Source organism: Heterodontus francisci, chromosome 11 (genome assembly GCF_036365525.1).
Source record: "Heterodontus francisci isolate sHetFra1 chromosome 11, sHetFra1.hap1, whole genome shotgun sequence".
NCBI classification, from domain to species: Eukaryota; Metazoa; Chordata; class Chondrichthyes; order Heterodontiformes; family Heterodontidae; genus Heterodontus; species Heterodontus francisci.
The window spans coordinates 53,378,025-53,395,835 of record NC_090381.1 but is presented as its reverse complement, the minus strand read 5'-3'; the positions used below and the strand labels follow the sequence as shown (position 1 = coordinate 53,395,835).

The 17,811-nt window shown below is 42.8% G+C and overlaps 1 protein-coding gene across 1 annotated transcript in view; it reads right to left on the bottom strand.

The window, feature by feature from the left end:
* The window catches only part of gfm1 (G elongation factor, mitochondrial 1), a 150,461-nt gene that overhangs the window by 128,758 nt on the left and 3,892 nt on the right, over positions 1-17,811 (bottom strand). Inside the window, exons 2-3 of the mRNA XM_068042152.1 lie at positions 16,663-16,815; positions 12,321-12,453 (exon numbers count right to left, since the gene is read on the bottom strand). Coding sequence (XP_067898253.1) covers positions 12,321-12,453; positions 16,663-16,815 — 286 coding nt within the window. The remainder of the gene's footprint in view (positions 1-12,320; positions 12,454-16,662; positions 16,816-17,811) is intronic.

The window sequence follows — 17,811 nt, the reverse complement described above, 5'->3', positions numbered from 1 at the left end:
GTAGCGATCGTGAAGTAAAACAAATCATCACACGGAATTCAGTAGTATCTGCTCGACATAAACATGATTGTGGGAAAATGACCGGGAGTGTGTGTATACAGGGTCCAGACACCAAACCACAGAAGCAGTATGGTTTTCCGAAACAGGCAGAAGAGGAGGTGGGAAAGGTGATACAGAGTTTGCTGCTACAAGGGATACTAAGACCGGTAGCCTCCATTAACAACTCGCCTATTTGGCCGGTGAGGAAACCGGACGGTAGCTGGCGACTAACGATAGACTACCAAGAATTAACTAAGGTAACCCCGTTAACGGCCCCCACTGTAGCAACTAGCCCAGAGACAGTAGTTAAACAAAATGAGGACGCACAGTGGTTCACAGTTTTAGACTTAAGTAACGGTTTTTGGTCTATTCCACTGGAGACAGAATGCCAATATAAATTTGCGTTTACTTTCCAAGGAAAACAATATACATGGACTGCCCTGCTGCAGGGATTTCATAATTCCCCATCTATATTTCACCAGCGTCTAACGGAAGGGTTAAAAGGGTTCTCAAAGCCTGAATGCCTGGTGCAGTATGTAGATGACTTACTTCCACAAACTGAAATGGAAAAGGAACATTATCAGCTACTAAGTGAATTACTACAATTGTTACACGAATTGGGACTAAATGTAAACCCTAAAAAAGCACAGGTTATGAAACAAAAGGTTACTTACTTGGGAATGACCTTGACACCGGGAAAGAGAGAAATTGACCAACGAAGGGTAGTAGCGGTTGGCAGACTCCCTGTCCCGAGGGATGTAAAAGGGTTGAGATCCTTCCCGGGGTTGGTGGGATATTGCAGGGACCACATTGACGGATTCGCTACAAAAGCGGCCCCATTAATGGAACTATTGAAAAAGAATGCGGCGTAGGAGTGGAAAACTGAGCACACACTAGCCATTTCAGATTTAAAGCAGGTACTAGCTGCTGCGCCTGCCCTGAAAACCCCAAATCCAACTGAGCCATTTTCATTGGAGGTAGCTACCACAGACACCACCCTCTCGGCAGTTCTGTTACAGGAGACACACGGGAAATTGAGACCAGTAGAGTTTGCTTCGCGTATGCTTTCACTGGTAGAGCACGGGTATACGACGTGCGAGAAACATTTGTTAGCAGTTTTTTGGGCAGTACAGTATTTTACTTACAATAGTAGGACTGAACCCACTTACAATATTGACAGAACATACCCCCGTACAGTTACTATTAGATGGTAGGATCAAAGACGGGTCAGTAAGTCAGAACCGAATTGCTAGGTGGGCACTATTGTTGCAAGGAAGAAACATAAGCGTGAAAGGGGTAAAAATTACCACTATGTTGGCAGATAATCTAGTGTATCAAGGAGAGAAACATGAGTGTCAAGTCATGATAGCAAATGATCCCAAGGGACCATTTGTATCAAAACAAAGAGGAGGGAGTAGGAGTGGATTGGAGAAAGCAACGGGGCCCGAAAGCAAAGATGCAAAGGAAAAAGAAGAACCCCACTTAAAATTTTTTGTGGATGGTTCCTCATCAGTACAGGATGGCGAGAGGAGGACTGGGTGCGGGATATATGTAGAAGACGAACACGGTCAGGAAAAATTTAGCGCAGCCTTAAAATTGCCAAAAACCATAAGCGTGCAGGCGGCAGAATTAGCAGCCGTCGCATATGTGGTTGGCCACCCAGAATACTTCCCGCCCGGGTCAGTTATATATTCTGATAGCATGTATGTCTGTAATAGCCTCACGGAACATTTGCCCTTATGGGAGGCGAGAGGTTTTGTCTCAGCGGATGGGAAGCCCCTTCCATCGGCCCCATTATTAAGATACATCTTTGAAGGAGCACAGGGGAAAGGATATGGGATCACGAAGGTAAAAGCTCATTCAAAACTTACTCCGAAGGGAACAGGAAAGCGGATGAGCTAGCCAAACAAGGTGCTGTTAATGGACAGGAATGGCAGCCCCCGACTGAGGACATTGGGGAACAGAAAGGGAAACAGGTTATGGTAATGCATTTAACAGAGAAGCAGAAGAAAGATGGAGAATTGAAAAAACTGATAGAAGGAGTAGGGTCAGACAAATACAAAGAGTACAAGGGGGTCTATATTCAGGACGGAGTGGTTTTATGTGAAGGAAAATTCGTAGTGCCAGAGGGGGGACGAAACCAAATAATCCACTGGTACCATGATTTATGGGGACATAAAGGGACAGAGAGTACCCTGGAAAGGATAAAGGAGGTGTGCTGGTGGCCTGGAATGAAAGGTGGCGTGGATCACTACGTCAAGAATTGTTTGATTTGTGGACAACACAACCCCGATAGGAATGTCAAGAAAGGGGCCCTCCGACATACTAGACCAGTAGAAGGACCTTGGACTAATTTACAGATAGACTATGTAGGACCCCTACCCCCCACTCCAGGAGGGTTTAAGTACATTCCAGTAATAGTAGATACGTTTACCAAATGGGTGGAAGCTTTCCCAACCAGAACAAATACAGTCAAAATCACCGCGAAAATTCTGTTAGAAAGGGTGTTCACTCGGTGGGGTTTACCCCGAAGCATAGAATCAGATCAGGGAACACATTTTACAGCCCAAGTAATGCAAAATGTAATGACCCTCTTTGGGGTCAAACAGAAATTCCACATACCCTATTGACCACAGTCTAGTGGAATTGTGGAAAGGATGAATCGGACATTGAAAAACATGATAGCTAAAATGGTACAGCAGCACAAGACGACCTGGCAGGTCGTTCTGCCCAATGTGTTGATGGTAATCAGGAATACCGCGGCTTCATCAACAGGCTACACTCCCTATAAACTCATAACGGGAAGGGACATGAGAGGGGTTAGTAGGTTTGGACTTGTCCGAACCCGAGGTGGACAGTATTATATCAGAAAAATGTGTGCAACAATTAATAGAAACAGTGAGAGAAGCAAATTACGTAGCAGCCCACCAACAAGGAAAGAAGAGACAGCAAAGCAAGGCTTATTTTGATGTGAAAGCCAGCCCGATAGAGTTGGACCCCAGACAAAGGGCAATGATCAGAATATACCAGCCCAACTCATTCTTGAGTCCAAAGTTCACTGGTCCCTATGAGATCGTAGATAAAGCTAGTCCATCTGTATACAAAGTATTGACGGCACCAGATAAGAGTGGCCGGTATCATATTAATCAGTTAAAGTTAGTAGGAGAAAAACAAGATAATCACAGTTTGCACGTGATGCTTGATGCTACCGATGTTTCGACCGAAGGTCAGGGAGATCAAGAGCAGGATCAACTGTGGATCCAAGCGGAGGTGTTTGAAAGACAACCTGATGTTGTACGTCCATACTCAGAGGAAAATAGAGGGAAAAAATGAAAGAAAAATAAAGAAAACAGGGGAAGTAAGTGGGTTAGAAGAAATGGACGGTTAGAATCAGAAGCAAATTGGGAACAAGATATAGACAGTCTGGCTCAGTGTATGGAGAGACTGGACTTAAAATAGGATAAGAAAGAAACTGTAAATGCGAGCAGAAATTACACTTGTATATTACAGGTCCAGCCCACAATGAAGAGGGTGATACATTTCATTGCTATTGGATTGACCATATTTGAGACTATAGGTGAACCCGCATCGGAGCTGTCAGGACGAATGAACGCGCCTGAAGCAGTGTCGACGCGGGAAGACTATCCCATGGCTAGAAACAACTTTGCTCCACAGATCAAGATAGTTCGAACCAACAAAGGAAAGCGAGAAGATTTAAATTTGTATTATGTGGGTGTGGATGGGTTGGCAAGCGCGGGAAAAACATTGGGTATACCGGAGGGAACAGAAGTTTGACTTTAACTAACAGAGTGTTAGGTACCTGTGACAAGGATAGAGGAAGATATTATGTTGGGGCAGTGTTTCATATTCCCCGACATGGAAGCAATTTGACCTACCCTTTAAAGAGAGTCCATAACGTGGGCAAGTACCAAGAGGGTATTTGGATATCTTTAAGTAACCCACCATCTCATGCTATTGTAAGGGATGGTGTTGAGAAAGGGGTAGATTTGTCAAAATGTCATCAAGGAGGGAATTACTGGGCCTGTCCGGAAGAGACAACGAGACAGAAACTTACAAATTGCGGGCTCAGCACTTCTGAAAATTGTTCATGGTCCATTCTGCCTGTTAATAACCAGACTTTTTTACAATATGCCCTTGTGGGGCAAACGTAGTCACGGCTGCTATGAACTACAACAAGGGATGGAAACAGTGTCCTCTGGAGGGACACAATGTAGCCATTCACAATGTCACCTCGGACTTGGTTGTTGGTGGACAAATCCTGCCTAAGCCAATAACGGAAATAGTGATAAAGGAGAACCTCACAGTCCAACGTACTGATACAGATCAAGAGGTACGGGAATATATTGCCACCGAATTACCACCCATCCCACACCCAACAGCGGATTGGGCACAAATAGCAGAAGAGGCAAAAGAGAGAATTCATCAATGGAATAAACACACTAAAACAATTAGAACTCATGCCAACAAGGCAAATGAATTGTTGCGCGACCCAGGGTTTTGGAGTAAGTTTTAGAATTGGGGATCGAATGTTCAAATACATCCATGGGTCAGAATTGTAGCACATATTGCTGTCATAGTGATTCTATGTGCGCTAATAATTGTTGTACTCAATGGAAATCAGCTGAGAAGGTGGAAAATGAAATTTTGCGAAGATTGGATGATGGGACTATAATGAAACAGAAGGAACGGTTATCAATATAAACAAAAACTGTAAAAAAAAAACTGTATATACTAAGTTTTATAAACGTATCTTTTTGTATGTAACGGTATTGCACACCCACTGGGGGACAATGACGTTCTCAAGAATGGTTCACAGAGAAAGGAAACTTGATGATCCTAAGATAAGTATCTTTGGATCAAGAGGGGGGAGATGTTGGCCAGGGGCTGCAAGAAGTACAGAATCTGTTACAAACTGCTGGATAGTTCATGAACTGAAGTAACCTGAGCTCAGACATTGGCCTGTGCTGGTAAAAACCAGTTTGAACTAATTAATTTATGTGACAAGACAAGGGAGAGATCACAGGAATAGAGCCTTATTTGGACACGGTGAGATACCGGGGTCTTTGGGCCTGGGCCAATAAGGAGAAGCTACAAACGAGGTGAGCAGGCCTAAACCTACCAGAAAGAAACAGCACAGCTCGAAGAGATAAGAAAGAGAATAAGTATGGAGAATCTCAGGCATAGAGCCAGCGAGAAACTCCGGAGACCAACCATCGCAGAAGTGGAAGACCCTGTGTGAGCAACGCGGCGACGACGTAAAAGAGAGAGAGAACGGAATGCCTGGCCAGCGTCAGCTCTCCCCTTTTTCAGGTATTATCCTTTGTTTTCTGTGACTAGGTCAGGGAAAGGTCAGAGGAACCTAGTGGGTGTGCTTATCGATTCTAGCTAGCTTTGTTATTAACTGTATTACCCAGTTTGAGTTGCATGCTTTTGTCTAACCAAGTGTATAAGCCTTATTCTTACATTGTGCAACAACGTGAATAAAGTAAATTGATAGTTAAAGAAAGGACTGAGTTTCCTCCTCTTTGTACTAAGCCATTAACCGTTGACGGTGGATTAGGTGGATGGTGGCTCTCCTGTAACCCCGATATCCCGAACACCCAGCCTGAGCCTGAATTAAGAGGACTTAGTCGCACGTGACGACCAGGATCAAGTGGGTGAAGGGAATAAAGGGGCCAAGGGGGAGTTGACTCCGCGCCATGGTTTACACTTCCAAGACCTCTCCATTCCTCCAATTCAGGCCTCTTGTGCGTTCCCAATTTTAATCGTTCCACCACTGGTGGCCGTGCCTTCTGTTGCCAAGGCCCTAAGCTCTGGAATTCCCTTCCAAACCTCTCTACCTCTCTCCCCTCCTTTAAGAAACTCCTTAAAATTTCTATGATCAAGCTTTTGGTCATCAGTTGGTCATTTGTTTGATAATGCTCCTGTGAAGCGCCTGGGACATTTTACTATGTTAAAGGTGCTATAACAATACAGATGCTGTTGATTCATTTCAATTTACAATGTTCAAAGAATAACAGGAAATAAACATTTACCAAAAAAATCCTTTTACTGACACTTTAATAAAAACTCACCACCAGAAACTTCGCAGGTTTTCAACATTGTCTTGATAGCTCCATATGTAAATACACAGCATGGTGTGCTTCTGAGCTACACAAACAAGGAAAGCCCCAAATTCAATCTCTATTCTAGAGTGAATTAATTTGTCTCAAATGAAAGACAGAGGCTTATGCTTAACTGAAGAATTCTTCATTAACCCCTAGGGAGAAAATAAAATGGGTTTCCAGCTCCAATGACACCTGTTGGAATGGCACATGCATAGATGTAAGAGAATTCACAGAACTGTTACAGCACAGGAGGCCATGTGGCCGATTGTGTCTGTGCTGGCTCTCCAAAGGAACAATTTACCCAGTGTCACTCCCCCGCCTTCTCCCCTTGCCCTGCACATTCTTCCTTTTCAGATAACAATTCAATTCCCTCTTGAATGCCTTGATTGAACCTGCCCCCACTACACACTCAGGCAGTGCATTCCAGATCCCAAACACATGCTGCATGAAAAAGTTTTACCTCATGTCCCCATTGCTTCTTTTGCTGACTACCTTAAATCTGTACCTTCATTTGCTCGATCCTTTCACCAATGGGAAGTTTTTCCCCATCTACTGTGTCCAGACCCCTCATGATTATGAATACTTCTATCAAATCTCCTCTCAACTTTCTCATCAACAAAGAAAACAGTTCCAACTTCTCCAATCTATCTACATAACTGAATTTCCTCATCCCTAGAACCATTTTTATGAATCTTTTCTGTACTCAAATGCCTTCACATCTTTGCTAAAATGTGGCACCCAGAACTGGACACAATATTCCAGCTGAGGTCAAACCAGTGTTCTATACAAATTTAACGTAACTTCCTTGTTTTTGTACTCTATGCCCCTATTAATAAAGCCTACGATGCTGTATACTTTATTAACCGCGCTCTCAAACTGTCCTTCCACCTACACTGATTTATGCACATATACACACCTAGGTACCTCTGCCCCTGCATCCCCTTTAGAATTTCACCCTTTATTTTATATTGTCTCTCCGCATTCTTCCTCCCAAAATGAATCACTTCCCACTTGGCTGCATTAAATTTCATCTGCCACTTGTCTGCCCATCCCACTAACCTGTCTATGTCCTTTTGAAGTTTAACACTATCCTCTGCTCGGCCAGAGGACTGGAAATCTTTTAGGAACCAGCAGCGGAAGACTAAAAAGCTAATAAAGAGGGAGCAAATTGATTATGAAAGTAAACTGGCAATATAAAAAAAACAAACAGCAAGAGCTTCTATGGATACATAAAAAGAGTAGCTAAAGTGAGCATGGGACCCATGGAGGATGCAACTGGAGAATTGATAACGGCAAACAGAGAAATGGCAGATAATTTAAACCAATATTTTGCATCGGTCTTCATGGTGGAGGTCAATATAAATATCCCACAGAAATCAGATAAGCAAGGAGCTAATGGGAGGAAAGATCTTGTAACAGTCTCTATCACAAGGGACAAAGAATTTGGCAAACTAATGGGACTAAAGGCAGACAAGTCACCAGGACCTGATGGCCTGCATCCAAGGGTTTTAAAGGAAGTGGCTGCAGATATAGTGGAAGCATTGGTCAAAATATTCCAGAACTCACTGGATTCCGGGAGTGTCCCAGTGGATTGGAAAACCGCTAATGTGACGCCTCTGTTCAAGAAGGGAGGGAAACAAAAAGCAGGAAAATATAGGCCAGTCAGCCTAACATCAGTCGTTGGGAAAATGCTAGAGTCCATTATTAAGGAAGAAATAGGTCATTTAGAAAAGCTTAAAGCAATCAAACAGACTCAATATGGTTTTGTGAAAGAGAAATCATGTTTGACAAATTTGCTAGAGTTCTTTGAGGATATAACAAGCAGAGTTGATAAAGGGGAACCGGTAGATGTAGTCTATTTGGATTTCCAGAAGGCATTCGATAAGGTGCCACATAAAAGATTATTACGCAAGATTGGAGCTCACGGTATTGGGGGTAATGTATTAGCATGGATTGAGGATTGGTTAATTCACAGAAGACAGAGAGTAGGGATTAATAGGTCTTTTTCAGGTTGGAAAGCCATTAACTAGTGGAGTGCCACAAGGATCAGTCCTAGGGCTTCAATTATTTACTATCTATATTAATAACTTGGAGGAGGGAGCAGAGTGTAACATATCCAAATTAGCTAACAATACAAAAATAGGTGGAGGGCATGCTGTGATGAGGACATAAGGAATCTGCAAGGGAATATGGATAGGTTGAGTGAGTGGGTAAAAACTTAGCAGATGGAGTTTAATGTGGGAAAGTATGAGGTCATGCACTTTGGAGAGAGACTCCAAAAAAGTACAGCACAGAGAGATCTGGGTGTTCTTGTGCATGAAACACAAAAAGTTAGCGCGCATGTATAGCAAGTAATTAAGGCGGCAAATAGAATTTTGGCCTTTATTGCTGGGGGAGTTGGAGTTTAAAAATAGGGAAGTCTTGTTACAACTGTACATGTTGTTGGTTGAGGCCGCACCTAGAGTACTGTGCACAGTTTTAGTCCCTGTATTTAAGAAAGGATATACTGGCATCGGAGGCAGTTCAAAAGAGATTCACTAGGCTGATTCCTGGGATGAAGGGGTTGACTTATCAAGAACGGCTAAACAGGTTAGGCCTTTATTCATTCAAGTTAAGAAGAATGAGGGGTGATCTTATAGAAACGTACAAGATTCTGAGGAGGCTTGACAGGGTAGATGTTGAGAAAATGTTTCCACTAGTGGGGGAATCTCGAACTAGGGAACATAGTTGACACTCATTTAAAACTGAGATGCGAAGGAATTTCTTCTCTCAGAGGGTAGTGTCTAGAATTCTCTACCTCAGAGGGTTGTGGAGGTTAGATTACAAAGTATTTAACTAGGAGGTAGATCGATTTTTGAAATATTGGAGAGTTGAGGGCTATGAGGAGCTGGCATGAAAGAGGAGTTGAGGTCTGGGGCAGATCAGCCATGATCTTATTGAATGGTGGGGCAGGCTTGAGGGGCCGAATGGCCTATTCCTGCTCCTATTTTGTATGTTCTTGTGTTCACAGTTTGCAATGCTTCCAAGTTTCATATCATCCGTAAATTTTGAGATTGTACCATGCACACCAAGGTCTGGGTCATTAATACATATCAGGAGCAGCAAGGGTCACAACACTGAATTTTGGGGAATTCCACTACAAATCTTCCTCCAGTCCAAAAAACATTCATTAAACACTACTCTCTGTTTCCTGTCACTCAGCCAATTTTGTATCCATGTTGCTACAGCCCCTTTTATTCCATGAGCTCACAGGTCTGTTGTGCAGCACTTTGTCAAATGCCTTTTGGAAGTCCATGTACACCACATCAACAGCATTACCCTCATCAACCCTTTCTCTTACCTTATCGGAAACTCAAGCAAGTTAGTTAAACACAATTTGCCCTCATCAAATCTGTGCTAGCTTTCTTTAACTAACCCACATTTGCCCAAGTAACAATTAATTTTGTCCTGAGTTATCACTTCTAGAAGCTTCCCCACCACAGAGGTTAAACTGACTGGCCTGCAGTTGCTGGGCTTAGCTTTACACCTATTTTTGAACAAGGATGTAACATTTGCAATACTCCAGTCCTCTGGCACCACCCCTGTACCTAAGGAAGACTGGAAAATTATGGCCAGTGCCTCTGCAATTTCCCTCTCACTTCCATTAGTATCCTTGGATGCATCTCATCCAGTCCTGGTGCCTTATCAACTTTAAGTGCAGACAGTCTATCCAAAATCTCCTGCTTATCAGTGTTAAACCCTTCAAGCGTCTAAATTCGCTCCTTTTTCACCATGACCTGCACAGCATCTTTTGTTTTGGTAAAGACAGATGCAAAATATTCATTTAATACCCCAGCTATGCCCCCTGCTTCCATGCATTAATCCCTTTTTTGGTCCCTAATCAGCCCCACTCCTCCTTTAACCACCCTTTTACTATTTATGTGCCAATAGAAGACTTTTATGTTAGTTGCCAGTCTTTTCTCATACTCTCTCTTTGCTTTTCTTATATGGTGCTCTGGATTTGTTTGCCCTACCTTGCCCCTTCATGGGAATATACCTTGACTGTGCCCTGGCTATCACGTCTTTAAAGGCAACCCATTGTTCAGTTATTGTTTTGCCTGCCAACCTTTGATTCCAATTTACCTGGGTCAGATTCTTTCTTACCCCACTGAAATTGCTTTCCGCCAGTTTATTATTCTTACTCTGGATTGTTGCTTGTCCTTTTCCATAGCCAAACTAAACCTTATGATACAATGATCACTGTCCCCTCAACGTTCCCCTACTGACACCTGATCTACTTGGCCCACCTCATTCCCTAGAACCACGTCTAGCAGTGCCTCCTTTCTCATTGCACTGGAAACATACTACTTTTTTAGATTATTAGATTAGATTAGAGATACAGCACTGAAACAGGCCCTTCGGCCCACCGAGTCTGTGCCGAACACCCATTTATACTAATCCTACACTAATCCCATATTCCCAACAAACATCCCCACCTGTCCCTATATTTCCCTACCACCTACCTAGACTGGTGACAATTTATAATGGCCAATTTACCTGTCAACCTGCAAGTCTTTTGGCTTGTGGGAGGAAACCGGAGCACCCGGAGAAAACCCACGCAGACGCAGGGAGAACTTGCAAACTCCACACAGGCAGTACCCGGAATCGAACCCGGGTCCCTGGAGCTGTGAGGCTGCAGTGCTAACCACTGCGCCACTGTGTAGAAAATTTTCCTGAACACACTCTAGAAACTCTTGTCCCTCTCTGCCCTTTACACTACTACTATTAAATTAATCTCAACTTTAAAAGCTGCCTTAGTAAAACAACAACAACTTGTATTTATATAGCACATTAAACGTAATGAAATATTCCAAGATGTTTCACAGCAGCATTATAAAACTAAATATGACAGTCACATAAGGAGATATTAGGGCAGATGACCAAAAGCTTCGTCAAAGAGGTAGGTTTTAAGGAGCATCTTAAAGGAGGTTTTGGAAGGGAATTCCAGAGCATGGCCACTAATAGCGGAGCAATTAACATCAGGGATGCTCAAGAGGCCAGAAATGGAAGAGTACAGATATCTCAGAGGGTTGTCAGGTTGGAGGAGATTACAGAGATAGGGAGGGGTGAGGTCACTGAGGGATTGAAAACAAAAGAATAATTTTAAAATCATGGCATTCCTTAATTGGTAGCAATGTAGGCCAGCGAGCACAGGGGTGATGGGTGAACATGGCTTGGTGGGAATAAAGGACATGGGCAGCAGAGTTTTGGATGACTTCAAGATTACAGAGAGTAGGATGTGGGAGGTCAGCCAGGTGTGCATTGTAATTCTATGTCTAGAGATAACAAAGGCATGATTGAGGGCTTCAGCATATGAGCTGAGGCAGGGGCAGAGTCAGACGATGTTACGGAAGTGGAAATAGGCAGTCTTAGTGATGGCATGGAAGTGTGGTCGGAAGCTCATCTCAGGATCAATATTACACCAAGGTTGCGCAACAGTCTGGTTCAACCTCAGTGTTGCTAGTGAGAGGAATAGTCAGTTGCTAGGGAATAGAATTTATACCACAGATGGACGACAATGGCTACAGTCTCCCCAATATTTAACTGGAGGAAATTTCTGCTCATCCAGTACTGGATGTCTGATAAGAAGTCTGATAATTTAGATACAGTGATGGAGTGAAGTGAAGGTGAGTAGAGCTGGATGCTGTCGGCGTACATGTGAAAACTGATGTATACTGATTACTGAAGCTGACATATGAAGAATGTAATTTGGGAGAAAAGCTGCACCCCATTACAAATTGCTGTCTTCAGGAAAAGAGGAGCAATGGGAGAGATTTTAAGCAACGTTCTCCACAGTGTATAACAGCTTAAGAAAAGATGAGCACGTTGATTTTTAACTGGATGGCCACACCCTCCTTCGAAGCCCAAAACATAGTAAATGAAATATGATAAAGGTTTTTTTTTGGGGGGGGGGGGGAAGATACTCCATAGGTGCACCAGAGAAATCACCACAGATCTCCTGCTCTGCTCACGCGTTCTTTCACGCACACACACAGAATTATATTCTCATATCATTTAATTCTTGCTTTCATTCTTCCTCCTTCCAATTTATTCAAATCTGCTCCAACTTCATATTTACATTTAAAGGATATCAATCCTTGTCTCACACATTACCTGGTGTATCAATTATATTGATATTCCTTTTATTCCATACTGTGTATGTAGCTGCGGACTGGATAGTGATTCCTCTCTGTCGCTCCAGTTCCATAGAATCCATTATGGCACCCACACCATCTTTTCCTTTCACCTGCCAATTAAAAGTAACAATCTTTTTAACACAGAAAGGTTGGTAAATTAAAACTGCATTCTAAATGATCTTCATTCCAAATTAAGAGTTGGATTTTGGCTGTATCTGTGATCCAGCAAGTTGGTCCTGACACAAGTTGGTGGCAGTACAGTTGAATTAAGTTCCAGACTGATGCTGGAATGCTGTGATGTGAGATTCCCGACAGCAGCATTTTGGACTCCAGTATGGGTTTAAAAAGTGCAAAAAGAGGGTGCATTGGGTCTCAAGGATACTTTTTAAAATGAAGCAGATTGTTAACTGTTCAGACAAAGTAGGTGCTCTACTCCACATCATCAATGCAATTACAATTTACTAACTGGCAGGGGAGCTCTTCGCATATGCAAGCATACACAGAGCTCTCATCTGACCACGAGAGTCAAATGCTCAGCCAGGCAGTGGCTAAGTAGTAGAGATTTGTGCCCCAGTAGATAAATGTGAGTTTACGTGCATTTTTGTTGCTGCCAAAAAAATGAGTGTCCTGTGAGGACCGTCATGCTGTGCTGTTGATAATTAAAACACCTAACTATCCAGGATTGCTCAGAAAGTAAAAACTTCAAGGAGGAAACAAAGATATGCAGAAGTCTTGCCCACTTAAGGCTAGACTACTTCTAAGTTTTAATTACCCTCCAGTTAAAAAAATTAACATTAAAATGCTGCTGTCAATTTTATGTCAGTGGCATTATGCAAGGTACTTGCTGAAGCCTGTGTCATAGTGGCAAAATATTACAACATGATCAGTAATGTATTAGGGAGCTTCCTTGCTCTTGGCTATTTATGAAGGGCACTATTAACCAGTGACTGTTCAGATTTGTTGCTGTTTACACAATGACAATGCCATAACAGCAGCATTTTCCTTTTTATGCTCTATGGGAATAATGTGGTAACTGTATCCTGCATCAGTGAACCTGTGATTCGCACAGCACCATTACAACTTAAACATTCAGAAGTGTTGACCTGATCAAGCTATATGTTACACAAATTAAATTTTGACATAAACTTTAAATTTTTATCATAAATGAAAACAGAAAATGTTGGAAATACACAGCAGGCCAGGCAGTATCTGTGGAGAGAGAAACAGGAGTTGAAGGGCAGGATTTTGGGTTGGGAGTCTGACGTCAGGGGGAAAATGGGGGGTTCTGACCCACACAGTGTGGGAAACAGTCACCAGCAGTGACTTTCCCCAAATTGGCCAACTCGTTAATAAGCTCACCATTCAATTAAGGACAGTGGGCTCTTGAAGCTGGAAAGTAAATAGGAAGCCCTCCAGCTCAAAAGCAGCAGCAGCCTGCTGTTAAGGTAAGAGAGAGAGGGCACCTCCATCCTGAGGCGCCCTCTCTGCAACTTTTAAAAGTTTTAAATTTAAAAATGGCCACAGTAGCCAAGCTATCATTTTTGAGAGGAAACCTCGCCACAGGGCAGCCTATGGCCAAAGCTGTGACCAGGCAGGTAAGGCCTCAAAACCTGCCTGGAGTGTGGCACACCCCACAACAGCAACCCCACCTCCCTCCCAAACCTCGGTCTGCTGCCAGGAGAGCGCCTCCAGGCAGTTGGCCTAGTGCCTGATGCCTCTGGCGAACTGGAATTTGCCTTGGGCAATTGGCCATTAATTTACCTCAATTGGCTCCCCGCTGCTTGCGGGCATGCAGCCCTTCCAATCCCCACCCCACCTCCAGGAAATGGCCTGGGGGCGGAATTGTGCCGACAAACCAGCCGCTGGCCAGTGGCACAAATTTTTGTGCCCACCCGTTTCCATACTCGCCCACAAATGGGAACGAAAATTCAACCCAAAGTTTCAAGTCCTTTCCTCAGAACTGGAAAAAAATTAGAGATGAAAGGTCATCGACCTGAAATACTAACTCTCCTCGCAGATGCTGCCAGTGGTGTAGTGGTTAGCACTGCAGCCTCACAGCTCCAGCTATTCAGGTTCGGTTCTGGGTACTGCCTGTGTGGAGTTTGCAAGTTCTCCCTGTGACTGCGTGGGTTCCTCTGGGTGCTCCGGTTTCCTCCCACATGCCAAAAACTTGTGGGTTGATAAGTAAATTGGCCATTGCAAATTGCCCCTAGTGTAGGTCGGTGGTATGAGAATTGAGGGAAGGAGGGGATGTGAGGGGGAAATGGGATTAATGTAGGATTAGTATAAATGGGTGGTTGATGGTCAGCGCGGACTCGTTGGGCCGAAGGGCCTGTTTTGGTGCTGTATCTCCCTATGACCTGCTGAGTATTTCCGGAATTATCGGTTTTTATTACAGATTACCAGCATCCACAGTATTTTGCTCTTGGATTTTTATTATTGGTCAAAAAATTGTAGTTTTTTTTTTATTGGGTCATGGGATGTGGGTGTCACTGGCTATGCCAGCATTTATTGCCCATCCCTAATTGCCTTTGAGAGGTGGTGGTGAGCTGCTTTCTTGAACTGCTGCACTCCTTGGACTGTAGGTACACTTAACTGGTTTTCAGCTAAAAGCTTAAACAAATAACAAATGCATTAATAACTGAATAACTAGATATCAAGATAAAAGCAAAAACAAAATAATGTTGGAAATCTGAAATAAAAACAAGAAATGCTGGAAATACTCAGCAAGTCTGGCAACATCTGTGGAGAGAGAAGCAGAGTTAACGTTTCAGGTCAGTGACCCTTCATCAGAACTGGCAAAGGTTAGAAATGTAATAGGTTTTAAGCAAATAAAGTGGGGGTGGGGCAAGAGATAACAAAAGTGAAGGTGTTGATAGGACAGGGCCACAGAAAGTCACAGAGAACAACTGACCAGAAGGACATGGAGCAAAGGCAAATGGTATGTTAATGGCATGTTGAAAGACAAAGCGTTAGTGCAGAAAGAGTGTTAACAGACAGAAAAATGAACAGCCCCGGCCCAAAGCACAAACATGAAAAAAAAGTGGGCAGGCACATGGTAATAAAAATGAATGATGGAACAAACTAAAATAAAAAGAAAAAAATAACTGAAAATAAAAAGGGGGACCTGTAATGCTCTGAAATTACTGAACTCAGTGTTCAGTCTGGCAGGCTGTAGTGTGCCTAATCGGTAAATGAGATGCTGTTCCTCGAGCTTATGCTGATGTTCACAGGAACACAGCAGCAAGCCCAGGACAGATATGTGAGCAGGGGAGGGGGATGTTGAAATGGCAAGCAACCTGATGCTCGGGGTCATGCTTTCAGACTGAGCGGCGGTGTTCCGCAAAGCGGTCACCCAATCTGCGTTTGGTCTCCCCAACGTAGAGCAGACTACAGTGTGAGCAGCGAACACAGTATACTAGATTGAAAGTACTACAAGTAAATCGCTGCTTCACCTGAAAGGAGTATTTGGTGCCTTGGATAGTGAGGAGAGAAGAGGTAATAGTGCTGATATTACACCTCCTGCGATTGCATGGGAAGGTGCCATGGGAAAGGGACGAGGTGTTGGGGGGAATGGAGTAGTGGACCAGGGTGTCATGGAGGTAACAATCCCTTTGGAATGCTGACAGGGGAATGGAGGGGGAAGATGTGTTTGGTAGTGGCATCATGCTGGATGTGGCGGAAATGGCGGTGGATGTGTTGCTCTGCATGTACAGAAAAATTATAAACCGACTAGAATAATGTAATAGCATCCTTTTAACTAAGTTCAATAACGAACACAGACACATGATTTGTAATTGTTGATTAGCCTACCAAAGAATATTTTTCATTACAAGACAAACCATCAAGATGCAGGCGACTAAGCTATTCAGGGATCTCTCAGGAATCAGACTGTTATTTTTGAGCAAACAAGCAAATCTGCCCCACATACAAATTTTACAATGTACAAGTGAGGTTCCGGGATAAATTCACATTTATTTGGAAACCAACAAATGTGCCCCACCTGTCAGGCTTTAAAATGAGGTTGTAGAAGGGAAAGGCTGCAACCTTTAGTGTCTATTTATGGTTTTGTAATTTTAAAAAAACAAACTTAAGTGATTTACAGGAAATAACTTGCTGAAAGAGTGAAACTTGTAATAGTTTTCCTGGTGAAATTCCATGTTAAAAGTACCATTTTATGTAATCTATATTCAACCTGTAATTACTTCTATACCAAAATAGTTTCAACTTTCTCTTTGAACTGTCTGGAACTTGGCTATTCATCAGATTAAATTTTTTAATACATATGCCTGAATACTTCAAAAGAAAATTCACAGTACCTCATGCATTTCTGCTATTCTTCCTGTATAATAAAGAACTCTTTCTGTCAGTGTGGTTTTCCCAGAGTCAATGTGTGCAGAGATTCCTATATTCCGAATCATTTTGTTCGGTAATATTCCAGTTGAACATTGTCGACAGATGCTTATAAAAATCTGAAAGAAAAAATTGAAGAAATATCGATCGTTACTGAAAGTGGGAGATGATTTTGCACCTTGTATGAATTACTTTCGACCTCCATTCAACTGTTTTGCCTTTTAAGATTGTGTGTGCTGGTAATATGGTTTAAAATTCAAAAAGAAATGTACAAGTCCAATTTCTAAATTAAAACATTATTGATTCTGTGTCACTGAGACTTCGGAGTTAAAATACACGTTCTACGACCTTTCCATCTCAGCTCCCCAGCACAGAGTTCTGCAGTTCTCAGTCCCAATTCAGAGGGACACAAAGGAAAAGACATTAACTGTACATTCTATGTCACTGAAACAGATGGTCCAGATATCCTAAGGTTCAGCAGTTGCGAAGAGCTGCAGCTGATCTCTGTACACCATGGGATGATGAGACATCACTGGAGGTTGAAGGTAGCACACCCATTGAAAAGTGCCCTCCAAACTGATGCAAGGAAGATCTGGTCCAAATGTAGCCAGAGTATTTTGATGAGATGGTTGAGCATCACATCACCATTGACCCAGAGAAGAAGCCAGTGATTCATCCCGCACGTACAATATCTACAGAGCTAAAAGGAAAGCTTGAAAGAGAACTCAAGGAAATGGAAGAAAATAAAGTGATTGCCAGAGTCCCTGAGCCTAAAGATTTGGTAAATTCCATCATGGTGAGAGAGAAGTCAAATTGACAGCTATAAATTTGCCTGGATTGCAAAGATCTTAATCAAACAATAAAGAGGAATCACTACCCACTCCAACACTGGAAGAGATCACGACAGCACAGGTAGGGGTAAAGGTTTTCAGCAAGCTTGATGCCAGAAACTGTTACTGGAATGTGAAGCTTGACAAGGAATCTTCACTGTCGACAAAACTGAACACACCCTTTAGACAACTCAAATTTCTGAGTGTGCCTTTTGGCCTTAAAGTGAGCCAGGATATGTACCAGCAAAAAATAGACCAAACATACAGGAGCAATCTGCATAGTTG